General features: G+C 35.9%; 1 protein-coding gene across 10 annotated transcripts in view; it reads right to left on the reverse strand.

Annotated features, from left to right (window-relative positions):
* The window catches only part of LOC105255590 (tensin-1), a 162,931-nt gene that overhangs the window by 29,738 nt on the left and 118,745 nt on the right, over positions 1-14,448 (reverse strand). For all 10 annotated transcript variants that reach the window (XM_011264956.3, XM_011264960.3, XM_011264959.3 and 7 more), the window contains 5 exons: positions 8,404-8,625; positions 7,882-8,045; positions 7,273-7,422; positions 4,613-4,910; positions 3,497-3,734 (listed from right to left, as the gene is read on the reverse strand). In XM_011264956.3, the coding sequence (XP_011263258.1) occupies positions 3,497-3,734; positions 4,613-4,910; positions 7,273-7,422; positions 7,882-8,045; positions 8,404-8,625 (1,072 nt within the window). The remainder of the gene's footprint in view (positions 1-3,496; positions 3,735-4,612; positions 4,911-7,272; positions 7,423-7,881; positions 8,046-8,403; positions 8,626-14,448) is intronic.

Raw genomic sequence — 14,448 nt, forward strand, 5'->3', positions numbered from 1 at the left:
CGAAATGACAGGAATACTAATTTCTACTAGAGAACTATACACGCACTATTGATCATGGGAGAATCACGAAATGAACTGAGACTGTTACGTAGAAGCGCGCGAAAACTGTTAAGCTGTATCCCCATCCATGGCGTCCTGATGCCAAGAATAAACCCGAAGACTCCCCACCACACCATGAAAATCATTTATGTATATTGTACGGCTTTTTCCATCTCTTTCCACGATGCAGCTTCCACGACTTTTGTTACATTCTGATTCGTGCGCAATAATACATTACTTATTATGATAAATATATTCATTTCTGTTAATCGATATATTTTTATATTCTTTTACATATTATTTCTTTTTAATTATTATATTTATATTTATGCATACATAAATATAAATACAATAATTAAAAAGAGAAATTAAGTAGAAGAAATAATGTAAAAGAATTTTAAAATATACCGATTAACAGAAATCAATATATTTATTATATATGAAATATATGATAAATATATTAATTTCTGTTAACCGATATATTTTTCGTTTATCGATATATTTTATATATGATAAATATATTAATTTCGATATTTATATATTTATATTTATTATATATACAACAGATTTTTTCTTTCTCCTTTTCATTTTGTGATTTAAAGATTAAAAACCTGTGTTCATTTCACAGACCAAAAAAATCTTTTCTCGGTGCATCGAAAATTTTTTTTAAAATTTATATTTCAATCAAAATAAATTTTAAATTTTGTTCTCTTGCAGTTCCTTAAATAGACTATTTTAAGAGAACTAAATACATAGATGTTTCATATAACATTAACCCGGAAACACGGAAGATTCATTACACTTCCGCTTCGCGTCGCGCGTCACCGATCAAAGATAAAGATCAGGAAAGCCCTTTTCGCGCCGGCTCACATAACTCAGCAGATAGTTAAAGCGGATCGTTCAGCGACCACGATACTCTAGGAAACGTATTTTGTGTCGCGTGGGTGCAGCGTGTGGGCATCGCGACGTTCCGTCACGATGGAAGTTCGTTACACTCGCGGATCCGCCGGCGGGTAGAGGCTCTTCGTGTGGATAAATATTGTCTCGCGACAGAGGAAAATGTATTTTCTAGAACTCTTTGCTGTCACCGAGCTACGAGGAAAATTGCGTGCCCAGACTCGCATTAAATTGTTAACAAAGTAACGGCGCAAATCGAAGGCTTGAACGTCAATTGATGCGGGCGCGGCCGTCGGCGACAGATCGTTCCGATACTCGACAACGCGAGTGGAATTGGAATGATTTAAGTATGATTTAAAACGTCTGAGTCCCAACACGAGCGCAATTAAGGGCGACAGCTCGGGAAATTGCGTGTTGTTATTTTAAATCGCTTGTGTGATCGAAATTCCTTTACAAACTCACACGATTGTCTATTGATCTAGAAGTAAAAAAAATATAATCTGAGAATTTAATAAAATAATTGAAACTTGTTTAACCCATTTAAGGGGTTAATCTTTAAAATAAATGAATTTCTAAAAATATTTCGCGATTATTTGGACATAAAAGTCTCTGGCAGAAACTAGCGTGATGTAGAAGTCCAGGCGCCGAGTTATGCGGAAGGATTTCTATAATCGATCGCGTCCTGATAACGACAGGATACGCGATCTTTTTCGTTCGGGGTTGTTCGGTTATCGAGAGGTGGAATTGATTCCAGTCTGGTCACACCCTTCGGTCCGGTAAACGGGGGTGGATATCCGGTAGACGGGTCACCGCCGGTATTGCGATTAACCTACACGGCGTTCAATCGCGGCCCAACCCAAATACTGATTCGTCTCCCTTTGGCTGCGCCGCTCAGGGCCACCCTCCATCTTTCTTTCCGGTCTCGTTTGCCATCGCTCTTCGTCCCGTAACAAACGGCGTCGATTTAGCATCGCCCGCAATTTGGGTCACACAGCTTTATTGGAACCCACTAGCCGATCGCTAACGAAACGAATTGACTCCGAGAGCGTTCGCCGTCCGACGTTGCCGATGCGTGCTTTTGGGGGATTCACGGCGATGACGCAATCGTTTTGATTAAAGCACTATACCGAGCAGAACAAATCGCTACATTGGATGTTCTTTACTAAGCGTGGCTAAAGCCGTGTAACGAGTGTAAATCCTCTTGAATCCTTTTGAATGGAATTAATTTGAATAACACGTTTGTGTTAGCAGTATATTGAATTAATTTACAGAAAAATTAATTTATAAAGGAACGTGTAAAAAATGCTTATTGTGATCATTTCGTGAGCTTAATTAAATTTAAAGGATTAAAATTAAAAATTTATCATTTTTATCAAATGGATGGATATTTTTCTTTCTCATCGTTGTGTAACTTGGATCGTTATTTATTTTGTAACTTTTGCATAATATTTTCAACAAACGTAGAAAATAGATTTAGTACCACGAATATACATTGTGACAGGCACTTTGCTCATGTCATGAAAAAGTTACGCTAGCGCAGCGGAGAAAAGTGAAGATGTAAATAGGTAGCGACAGAGTAGAAATGCTATACTCGGAAACGGTGTTTAACGCGATGGACCTTGTCCATCGGGCCGACCTTTGATCTATTTCCAACCGTGGAAATCGCCCCCTTCGCGATAAACCGACATTTTCCCTTCACTTGGCAGAATGTATTTCCGGCGGCGTTAGTCAGCCATTCTAAATGCACTATACTAACCGCCGCTCTTTCGTCTAGCTCCCTCTCTCCCTTCCACGCCGTGAACACTAGCCAAGTTGTATTTCTGACTTGCTCTCGCTGTCAGATCGAGGTTAATTGGGTACCATTACGACGAAAATTAGTACGAATTAGTCGACAACGATGAGTTCTCGTGGAGTGAACCGCAGATCGTGGGTTTCATGATATCGATAAATTAATCGACGAGCTCGTATCACTCAATTTACAGCACAAGAGACAGATTAGCATCCACTTGCTAGAATCATAGTGTAAAAAAGAGAATTTTCACCACCGGAATATATCGTTTCTCATCAAATAAAATTATTTCTTGTTTTAATGTCGTATCGTTTACATGCATGTCTGTTATATATTTTATTTATATAAGCGGTTCAGAAATAAAATATGACACGTAACGTTGTTTTAAGTTCGAGCAACTTGTCACGTTGTCCTCCTCTGTCAAACTTAGATATTTCACAAATGTCGTTTATTAGTTTGTGTGAGACAATTGTTTAAATATTAATAATATAAGCGGTTCAGAAATAAAATATGATAATTGACACGTAACGTTGTTTCAAGCAACTTGTCACGTTGTCCTCCTCTGCCAAATTTAGATATTTCACAAATGTTGTTTATTAGTTTGTGTGAGACAGTTGTTTAAATATTAATAATTTAAAATAAACTCTATTTAATGTCTAATTTTAATTAATCTTTAAAAAAATAAAATATTATGTATATGACTTTTAAATAAAGGTATGAATTTTTTGTTATCGCACTCGAAAAGAAAACGAATAAAGATTTGCGACTTACCGTCGTCGCTGATCTCGAGATTCGTATAGCTGTCCCAGTGCAAGATGGGATCGTGATGCGCCGATGCATGCGGCACAGCTGGCGTCGGTGCCGGCACTGGTCCATCCTGGCGTTTCATATCGGTGGCGAAGTAGAGTGTTACCACACTGTCGGGCGGGCATCGGGGATCCTCACAGGCGATGTCGAGCTCCGATCGCGGGAAGGACACGACATTCTCCGTAATTACGCATGTGTGGAACTGCGGAAACAATAATAAAAACTTATGTGAGAATATCCGCGTGCTAATCTCTCACCAGGTGTTTTATCCAAAGTTGTGCATATAGCAGATATACATCGCAAAGCAAAAATTATTTCTCATTTGTAGATTCTCTGAGCAATTTAATCTTGATGGAAACTTAAAATTTCGGAAATTGATTGGATATTTTTAATAAATGCGAAATTTCTTGACGCAATATATATGACGTATATGAATTATCGTAATAAAATACGATACATAAATCACATGCAAGTATGCAAATTCGAGTGTTATTATTGGCAAACAGGTATATGCATTATAATTTCAATCAAGTTAAACTAAAGTATGCAATCTTTTTTTTATTATAAATCTTGTGTCTAAGATTTAATGTATTACACATCGTGATCGATGCGCTCTTTTCACAGAGATTGTATATATTCGTTTTTTCTCCCGTGTCATAGAGAATAAAGTATATCTAGTTATTAACTGGTCATGATGTTACGTCGATTTCAGAGGATGTTGTTTGCCTGACGGGCACAAAATTACCGCGCAAACGTTTGCCGCGAACATGTACATCTAGATTGCTATCCTTATAACTATTTACGAAGCACTTTGCACAATCGCCATTTACGCCACTGATTACATGTCGTGTCACATGCGTACTAGTATAACGCGTTCATCATAAATGCATCACTGTAATGTATTTATACACGACCAACATAAACGGCATACATGACTCGATATTATTTGATACATATATCATTTTATGTGAATGAAATAAACACAAAATATTTAAAAAATATAATACTAATTTATAAAACTTTAATAAAAATTTCAAAATAATTTTCAATAACGCATCTATTATGTGCATCTATTCTCACCTGGAGGGAAAACATGACCTCTCGAGTTTGCTTCGAATATACCCTGTGATAGCACTTGACTAAGATGTCGCCTCTCAGTCGAAGTCCGCCTAGATTAACTGTGAATTCACGGGCGTTAGTCACCGAATACAGATCCGATGTGTAAACTGGTGTTAGTCCTTCGTATACTTTGAGGAAGGCTCGACAGCCTGTCGGTTCAAAGAGCGGCACTCCGAGAACTGTTAGGTGGGTCAAGTACAATGGCGACTGGCTGATCCTTAGGGAGCCCGATAGCAATCCACTGAAATACTCGATGTATCTGAAATATCCAAGAGACTCGCTATCACCCGACATTCGAAAATAAAAATAATAATTTAATTTTTAATTTAAAACCTGGTTCTCGTAATTTCCAATTGTAACGTCCAAGGATAAAAATATATATTATAAATAATAAACGATGAACTTGATGAAGAGCATGGAACGATCTTTCTGATATGATCAACATTGTAAAGAAAAAGTATTCACGTAAAAAAGCAAATCTCTTCCAACAAGCAAATGTGCGTATGCATGAGAAATATGATGAATGAGATTGATGATTCGAGCAACGGAAGCCTTGGCCCATGACACGAAAAGATGCGTACGAGCAACTGACGTTCGACATCGTTCATCGTAAGAGATCTCTCGCCGGTAATGCTTTCATATGTTCGCGAGTGCGCAGCTACACTAACGACATGCTAATGTTCGTGGCTCGCGGAATTAATGGAGGAACTCCGCAAGTGAGATCGAAGGACGTAAGGACCATGAAGAGGAGACGATAGGACGAAAAAAGAAGAAGAAGAAGAGGAAGAAGCGCGCCGAGGAAGTCGCCACGCACGCGGGCACACCTCGGTCGCGGCTCATTACGGTCATTATGAATGCGTACGGCGACGCGGATGACGAGGATGACGATAAGGACGATGATGACGGTAATGATACGGCGGCCGCGGTAACGTTGGGGTCGATGGCGCGTAATACGCGCGATAAACTGCCGGATGAGTCGCATTTATTTCGCTAAAAGCAACCGGTTGCTTGATCTGCGAGTATAAATCGCAATATAAACGGAGACGCGCGCGAAAAATAGAGAATCGAAAGGATCGATTAGTTTTTCTTGGAAAAATAGAATAAAATTTAGCGCAATTATTTATCTGCATAGTTTATTCGAATGATCGAGGTTTTTTATTTAAGTAATCGAATCAAAAATTAATTATTCATAAGAAAAATAATTTAATGATTCGAATGCACCTCAATATTATTAGTTATTATTATTATTATTAGTAAACAGTTACACAAATTACATTAAAAAATAATTATTTATTTTACCTACAATATAAATATAATATTACTCAAATGATTGCGATAACTTTTCGCATCACTTAAAAGTATAACTTCTTTTTATACATATAAATAAGAATATTTTAATAAATTTATTTTGATGCATTTTAATCATGCATATAAAAAACTTTGTCCCTTATTCTGATTATATTTTAGAAAAATGTACTTGCTATGTATAAGTGTAAACAAGTTTTAAAGAAACAATTTTATATAAGCTTGCTTGTGTTTCATTACAATCATTACGAATGGACACGACGACATGATAATGAAGTAAACGATCAGGCTGTCGATGATGATGATGAGAGTTCGTTATCTTTGGATCGATCGTTCGTAGTACGTGCGATGGAGAACCGGCTGACAGAAATACTTCTCGAATAACAAGTACATATCAAATATGCAATATGACCAATCATTTTATTTTGTTAATATCATCTTGTCTCACGATTATCTTCTCTTGCAAGTAAATGTTGCAATCATGGTGTGAACGAAGTGATTACAGAGTAAATTTAAAAGAACGCTGAATTATTCTGAGAAATTTTTAAAAAACGAGAGAGAGAGAAAGAAAGACAGAAAAAATTCCAGAATCCATTATGGAAGAATGATCGGATAGGCATCAACATGATTAATGGAGGTATAGGAACACACGAAGGATGGCATAAAACGAATAAGGATGATTGAAGATAATGATGACGACTAGATAATGAGACATTTCAGGTTGTTGGCGCGTAAAATGTATAACAAATAAAATGACAGGAATGTCTACTCAAGAACGTGAAGTGTCCTTCTTAATCGAATAGTCCCAACAAGAAACTCGAATCAGTTACACGTTCTTCTTCTTGTGATATAAATTCGAAAAAAATCGAATGGCTTCCAATAAACATCGCTGATATCCTAAAATAGCTCTTTTTTCTGCAAGTAAATTTAATTAAACACACATCGTGTTCGTTTTATTTGATTTAAAATTAAACTAGTAATATTTTAAAAAAATAAGATATAGAGAGAAAATGTCAAAAAGATAAGATTTTCCGACATGATTGATTATTTGTTATTGAAAATATGAATAGAAATGAAAATAAATCTCGAGCGATTATGTACGCAAAACGAACAAACATCGTTGCTTGGAAAACAAGAACCAGGAAATAATAAATCTACCTAAATTTATACTCTTTGCAATATGCATGCCAAGACTAATTTTACGAATTTTATTTAAATTTTATTCGCGAGCTGGGATAGAATGAGCTTCAAGTGCGCACATCAACAGATGGTGACATCGCACACATTTCATACGGATTTTGTTCTCTTCTTCTTACCTACGGTGCGACGGAACCTGCAATGATCCAATCTTGTCATCGAGGAACCTTCTCATGGCGAACCTGTCCAGGGCTTGATCGCGTCCCCCGCAGATGCTGCTGTAGTTCATATAAGCGGACACTGCCACACCCAGCCGCTCCTTGCTGCCCCTGAAGAGAACGCGATAACGTTAACTTGGAACTACATTACGAACGCACGACGTCTATTGCGTACCTTCTCTCTGTAAGAGCTAAGACGCGAAAAGATTTCGCCGCGGGCTGATCGCGCTCTAATGACGTTATTATTCATGATGAATGGAAATGACTAACGGGAAGTTATGAGTTTCGAGAGGGCGGTGATTGTATACACCGCGGCAAAATTATGACTTTTATGATCGACCGTTTGAACACTGGACGTTCTATAGAGATATTCTTTTATTGTATCCTTTGAAAACGATTTCTTTGCGTGTTGAAAGCCTCATTTCATATTCTTTTGTAGAAGTATTTAGCGCTATTAAAGAGTCGCTCGCAAATTAAGTTGTGAAAACTTAGCTTTTAATCTTTCTTAGAGAATTATTAAAAGAAATTAAAAGTTAAATTGGATGAGAAACTGGAAAATCGCAAAGTCACCTGGCATGCAGAACGACGACGCGATTAGAAGCGCCGTTTAACCAAGAGTCCAGTTCCTTGCAAAGGGCGCACAGTCTCTCCAAACTTGGTGCTAATCCCTGTGGCCATCCAGCTTCCCTTGTATTCGGTTCACCGGATCGACCAGGTGACGATAAATTAAAGATCTAGAAATAGACAAACACAAAAATATATCTAAAATCTTTAAAAAATTAAAAAACGAAAAAATATAAAATAAATAATTATAAATTTTTTATATTTCACGAAAAAATTCCAAGTAAGTGAAGATAAAATCTTTTCCAATCTCGATTTTTTATAAAATTTTAAAAGTAATTTATTTATATTTTAATAGAAGAGAACAAGTTATATACATTTTATAATATTAATTTTACATTAATAATTTTTATTATTAATGTTAATATATGTTAATATATGTTAATATATTATAAAATGCGGTATACTTTCCTCGTTTCATGTCGAAGGAAAGAATAATAATAAGTTAAGAAAAATTATTGAAATTCTCACCATATAATTATCGGCGTGTTTTCCGCGCAGAAGAGTCGTGGCATGTTCGAGGACACCCTGCGCATCCTCCCTATACCAAAGAGCGATGATCCTCTCGGTGACGTAACAGAGCTCCATTACCTCCGTCACGCGACCTCCGCCCTTTCCCGATCCCGTCATCGTCGAATCCGCGCCGACGCCCGGTGTCCTCGCAGGCGTTGACGCCAACGCTGACGTCTGCACCTGTAAATCCGATGACTTATTTGAATTTGATCAAGATTTGACAAGCAAAGCTTTTTACGTAAGCAAAGCTTTTTACGTAAATATTACAAAGGCGCGTGATATCGATTATAGAAAGTTTAAATAGAAAAGTTTAAGAAAAAGTTAATAATGGAATAATTAAAGAATAATTAATCTCTATTGTCGCAGAAAATATTTTTGTACATGTAGATGAAAGAGATGCAATATGCAGTATTATTGTAAATATATTTTTAAAATAGAATAATTGTTATATTTTTAAATTTTTCTTTTCGCACTGTTTATCAGCATGTAATATACGGAAAATTTATTTTTATTATGAATATACATTGTCTCCATAACGAATATGAAATTCGTTTAAATTCGTCTAAATTCGTTTTCGAGAAGAAAATCCTTTCGAATAGCTTCGTTCCATTTTCATTCGGAACTTTTTCCGCAAAATTTGTCTCTGACTGCTGCAAAACTTAGTTTTCTTTTACAAAACAATGTCGCGCCAGACAATCAAATTTTCCTCGCGGAGAGCACATCTCATTTCTTTTAAATCTTTGCTTACGAATTCACTTCATCCTTTATTGTTTTCTCTATAATTTGCATCCACCGTGGAGTACTTTGATATGTACAATTTAGATAAATATTGCAATACGCGTAATAACATTTAAAAGAGATAACGCTAAGAAAAATTATGTCTCTGATAATTTAAGTTTAAAATATATATTGTAAAAAAGAGTTTATATTAAGAAGAAGGACATAACATAATTGGATATTTAAAATTTTATTATAATTGTTTATATTGCAATCAGTTTAATCTGTAAATTAAATACTAACTTAAATATTTTTCAGAGATATAATTTAAAAAAATTCTTGAAGAATTTATATATGTCATGTGTGTTTATTATTGAATTTACACTTCAACTTTGATTATATTATATCACATATATCACAATCTTAGAACTAAATGCACGAATAATTTTGATAATTAAAAAAATATTTGCGATGATAAATTAGCAGAGTCAACGTGCATTCACACGATAGGGAGTTAGTTGCATCCACCTTGGAGTATTTTGGCGCGTAGACGATCCTGACGACGATGTTCTGCGACATGTCGATGTCCTTATCGAGGACACGCTATCGCGGAATAGACCGACATGTAATCCCGGTGCTTTAACGGGAACGTTGCGAGTTTATTCCATCGCGCGAGAGAGATGAGGACGCCGGGAGAGATATGTTGAAATGATGCGCCGTGTTCCTCGCCGTGGAACGATACACTGCCGGGTATTGTGTTTCGCCTGGTTCTGCTGGAGATACGCAAGAATATCTAGTAGCCGGTCGGCGGTTTTGTCAGATAATCGCACCGCCTTCTGTCATGTATGTCTGACGTGTGCCAGCTCGCACGCTCCAGGGCCGGTTTACCATCGTCATCGTCGTTTCGCGATGTTTATTCGCGAATCGTGATCATAGGTGCATCACTAACAAAATTTTCGATTTCTGATTAAATGATATACTGTATAATATATTTCTCATTGTGAATTATATGCTGTACAAGTAATGATCGATAATAAACTCTTGATTCGCATTGTATTGTAATATTGCTCCAGTTTTAAGATTTCCTTTAAAAAGGCTCGTCTTTAAAAAGAAATATTTCTATGATGATGATTGAAAAGTGTTTTATTTTTAATTATATAAATTTCCAAATATTTTGCATTTTACGAAAAAGATTTTTAATTTAATTGCCTTCTGACAAATTTAATTTAATTGCTTAATGACAAATTCCTGATTGAATAAAAAAATTATTAATTTCCAATCTTCTGTAAATTATCCAAAATGAAGAAGGCAATTTATCCTAAATCATTCGATGACATTTTGATGCAAATATTTGTGGTTCCAGCGGCCCTGCATGTAGATGAGAGCGCGCTCGCGCGTGGACGTGTGATGTAACGAATTCGTGCAGGTAGCGTGACTTTGATTCCCACCGAATAGTCACGCTATTCGCGCTGCCAATCGAGCCGTGGTCGCTGCTAAGATCATTTTAATACGATACACGGAATTGCGCGAAAGACGCGAATAATTTGTCGCGGAGGACGTGCGAAAATTGCACGTATGAGCAGGATGTATGTTCCGTTTTTGCACAGGTTGCTGCGGTTTCTCTCCCGTCGCTGAATATTCGCGGGAAGAACTTTATTTTTAGCCGGGAAAATCATTTATAGAGTCTCACCATAGTCGAGCACTATCGTCATTGAGATACCGCGTTATTGATAGCGCTTGTTAAAATTATTCGTGTGATTTATACCGGATTACGACCCTACGTTGCTTGTGTTATCTGCCCCTAAGCACTCATCACTCATCCCTCGTGCGCCGTCGAGAAATTTTATCAGAATTACAGATAATTCGCTGCGCTTAACAAACGTAATGTAATCCGTAAGTCTGACAAGTTTGGCCTTTCTGTACTAACGCGCATTTAATTCCCGACTGTATTCAACCGTTCTTCGCCCAGTCCTTTTAAGCGATTTGCCGAGATTCTGTGTTTCGTACGTTAGACTATGGTATTATAACTAATTATAGCAGTGGAACGCCAAAACGCCTGTAGGCATAGCCACATATGTCATTGTAATCTTGTACTTTAATCCTGTTTATATATTCTTGTCCCACAAATTATATTGCATATAATACTAAAATAGAGAATATGATAAAAAATATTAAATTACTAAAAATGTCTCTTTTTTTTTCAAGATAAAACGTAATGAATTTAGATCCGAAACAAAAATATGATCAGAAAGTGAAGGGAGATGACGAATGAATACGCCAGATTATTCGCGTTCAGGACTCACAGAAACACCAAGGACGGTTCAACAATGAACGAACGTCACGAAAAAGAAAGCAGAACGAATTGGGCGAGAGAATAAGAGCGAGACGGCCACCTCTAAAAATACTTGCTTTTATGGGATCGTAACACCGCGAGTTCGTTTCTCGCGAGACTTACAGTCAGGTCTACCCACCCGCTCATAAATCCCTCTGGCCGTTAGGCTCACGTGTGAAATTACTATTACATCGTGTGGTCCTACCGCAGCTGTTGCTACGCGGAAACGTACCCCCAAGTCCACGTGTTTCTCAGAGTTCAATTGCATAGGTCGAGGCTGCCTATCGCGGCTAACTAAAAGCGAAACGAGAAAATACTGGAGGATACAAGTCGTAATAACGTTGGTTTAAAATTCAGAGTCAGCGATTATGAAATTGAAAAATGCTAGCGAAGTAGGTTACTAGAACGAACGGCTTGCTACGCAATGTGAAATATTCGCCTTAAACTTCTCTTGCAGAAGCTTTATTAAATTTTGGAATAATAACATATTTACATTTTTTAATGTATAAAAATAAGAAACAGTGTTTTAAAATTCAACAGGGTATAATTTAAATCGTTATATCTTTGTAATAAAATTATCTTCCTTTATTAAGTGAATTCTCTTATATACAAGTGATACGTAACGAGATAATAACATTATATTTGCATTCTGATTATATTCAAAGATATCTACATTTCTTCATTCGTCACAAAATCTTACATTTTAATCTCAAAATCATTTAGGAAAAATTTGGGAAATCGAAAATTGATATAAATTAATACAATGTAAATGCTCAAGAATGAAGTTATGACTATATCACATGCCATTAATTTTGTGCAATTGAAGGAGCGAGAAGTCGATATATGCAATGAGCCGCGTCACTAATGTCAATTACCGTTAATCCGTTTAATTGCTTGTGGTTAATTTCTAATTAGAAGTAGAGTACTGGAACGAATAAGATTAATCTTCATCGACTATGTTGGGAGTCTGATAATGGCTGGATTATTTTGTTCGTGTTATTTCTCGTTCTTTTTATCGTGTCTACTTAATAATTTATTTAAAGGAGAGGACAATTTTATAAAGATATAATAATTTAAATTATATTTGAATGTCCCTGTCGAATTTTAATCATTATTTCTTATTTTAAAAAAATATTATCGATGCATGCTATTTTCGAGCATATGAGTTTTTAACGATAAATAAAAATGCAACGCAATATGTGAACAAAAATAACCAATGAAAATCCTCAATGTCACGAGAAAAAACGCACGCGATAGCACACACACACACAGCTGCGCAACAGTTTTTATCGTACACTAATTGCCATTCCGCATAATTATTTCTGCTCCCACTGCGCCTTACTGTTCTTTCAACGGCCCATAACTGCGATGTAATCGCGAATGATGATTTTCGAAATGGAATTGCAATTAATTAAGACACCATAAAAAGAAAATATATATAATATTAATTGATAATTGTTATCATTCAAAAAACGCCATTGAATATAAATCTCAAATATCTCTACATGTTAATAATAATTTTATTATTATTTGTTCTTTTTAAATTTAATTTTAAATATATCATTTAATTTTAATATTATTTAATATTATTAAATATGATATTAAAATTGTAATTATAAATTATTATATTAAATATGATTAAAATTGTAGTTATAAATTATTATATTAATTTTAAAAAAGATTATTTAAAAAAATTAAATTAAATTAAATCAAATTTAACGTGTTAATAAATATATATATATATATATATATATATATATATATATATATCTTCTGTTCACAATATGTTACTTACTTATTGTGTATAAAAAGTCTCTATAACAGTGCGTGATCTTCTCTACGTAAAAATAGCGACTGATATAGCGACTGTCGTAGCTCTTTCTGCATAAATTTTCACAATAATGACGATGATTCGTGCGCGAATAAGTGCGGGGTTTCGCGAATATATTATCCATTCGACGTCAACACGTACGAGGGTTATCGCGGCGAAACATCGCGACCGTACGACCGTATAATGTGCTACTTTACTGCCACTTTTAGTGAATAATTTTCAATGGCAACATCGTTTTTGCGCAGGAAACGCTGTCGAAACGATAGAATTTTAATAAGACTTCCATTATTCTTTTGAATACTGAATTGATCGAGAAACGCGAGTTGCAAATCAGATAAAATTATGACTTGTACTTTCGTGGCCTTTAAAAAGTGTGACCAACAGTAGATAGAAATTTTAGTACTTGCCATGTAGATTGATTTACGGGATCGATTCGTATAGTACATAAATTAGGGAAACCGCTTGCGAAAGCCGATGAACAAGAATAATTAGCGTACTGATTACTGGTCGGATATTAGTATTCCCTCTCCGTTGCACGCTAATAGAAAGTTATTCCGCCAACGTGTAAGTGGCGGTTTGTGCAATGCATGTCTCATTCTGATCGCAATTATGATTATCATGAATTTAAACCGCTTTAATGCAATTTCCCGGATTAAATCGCCAACGAAATTAAATCTCGCATCGTTTATTTATTAAAATTTATATTCCGCGCATGAAAAAGAGAAAGAAAACAAACAGAAGAGCCTGACAAAATATCGACAGGAAATCTTTGTCGCACATAATGATAATTCTATTTTAATGTCGCGGTGCGAATAACGAGTTAGAACTTCCGGTGTGTTAAAAAAAAGTAGCATAAAGAGGCGGCATTTCCATTTGAATGCCGGTGGAAAACACTCTTCCCCTCATTCAGAAAGAGTTCAGCGTTTTGGAAAGGTCATACACGTGTCCCCTCTGCTTTCTGCATTTCGAAAACAGGTATTCGAGATGGGGCGGGCGGCGACAACGTGTCGTTGGGAATAATTTCGTGCGACCTAAACTACGATATGTAATTTGACAGGAGATTTAAACGAGTGTGCGTGTTAAAATTCGCGCGTTCCGAATGCAAACGAAGTTTCGTTTGTCT

Source organism: Camponotus floridanus, unplaced genomic scaffold, assembly GCF_003227725.1.
Source record: "Camponotus floridanus strain SB8 unplaced genomic scaffold, Cflo_v7.5 scaffold11, whole genome shotgun sequence".
NCBI lineage: Eukaryota > Metazoa > Arthropoda > Insecta > Hymenoptera > Formicidae > Camponotus > Camponotus floridanus.